The sequence below is a fragment of the Antrostomus carolinensis genome, unplaced genomic scaffold, assembly GCF_000700745.2.
Source record: "Antrostomus carolinensis isolate BGI_N321 unplaced genomic scaffold, ASM70074v2 scaffold13008, whole genome shotgun sequence".
NCBI lineage: Eukaryota > Metazoa > Chordata > Aves > Caprimulgiformes > Caprimulgidae > Antrostomus > Antrostomus carolinensis.
In genome coordinates, this window is record NW_010330958.1 from 1 (window position 1) to 558 (window position 558).

Consider the following 558-nt stretch of genomic DNA (forward strand, 5'->3'; position numbering starts at 1 on the left):
TCCCTCCTCAACTTGGGCTCCATCTCCACCATTGTGCCCAAATCCATGGCCAATTACCTCTGGAACACCAGGGCCATCTCCTATCCAGGATGTGCTGCACAGGTCTTTTTTCTTTTCTTTTTAGTTGGAGCAGAGTGTGCCCTTCTCACTGTCATGGCCTATGACCGCTACGTTGCCATCTGCAAACCCCTGCACTACGGGACCCTCCTGGGCAGCAGAGCTTGTGTCCACATGGCAGCAGCTGCCTGGGGCTCTGGGTTTCTCAATGCTCTCCTGCACAAGGCCAATACATTTTCACTACCCCTCTGCCAGGGCAATGTCCTGGACCAGTTCTTCTGTGAAATCCCCCAGATCCTCAAGCTCTCCTGCTCACACTCCTACCTCAGGGAAGTTGGGCTTCTTGGTTTTAGCCTTTTTTTAATATTTGGGTGTTTTTGTTTCATTTTTTTCTCATATGTGCAGATCTTCAGGGCTGTGCTGAGGATCCCCTCAGAGCAGGGAAGGCACAAAGCCTTTTCCATGTGCCTTCCCCACTTGACTGTGATCTTTCTGTTTCTC

The 558-nt window shown here is 50.9% G+C and overlaps 1 protein-coding gene across 1 annotated transcript in view; it reads left to right on the forward strand.

The window, feature by feature from the left end:
• The first annotated feature begins 6 nt into the window (after positions 1-6).
• The window catches only part of LOC104528919 (olfactory receptor 14J1), an 816-nt gene continuing 264 nt past the window's right edge, over positions 7-558 (forward strand). The window contains exon 1 of the mRNA XM_029086248.1: positions 7-558. This exon is cut by the window's right edge and continues 264 nt beyond it. Coding sequence (XP_028942081.1) covers positions 46-558 — 513 coding nt within the window. The 5' untranslated portion in view covers positions 7-45.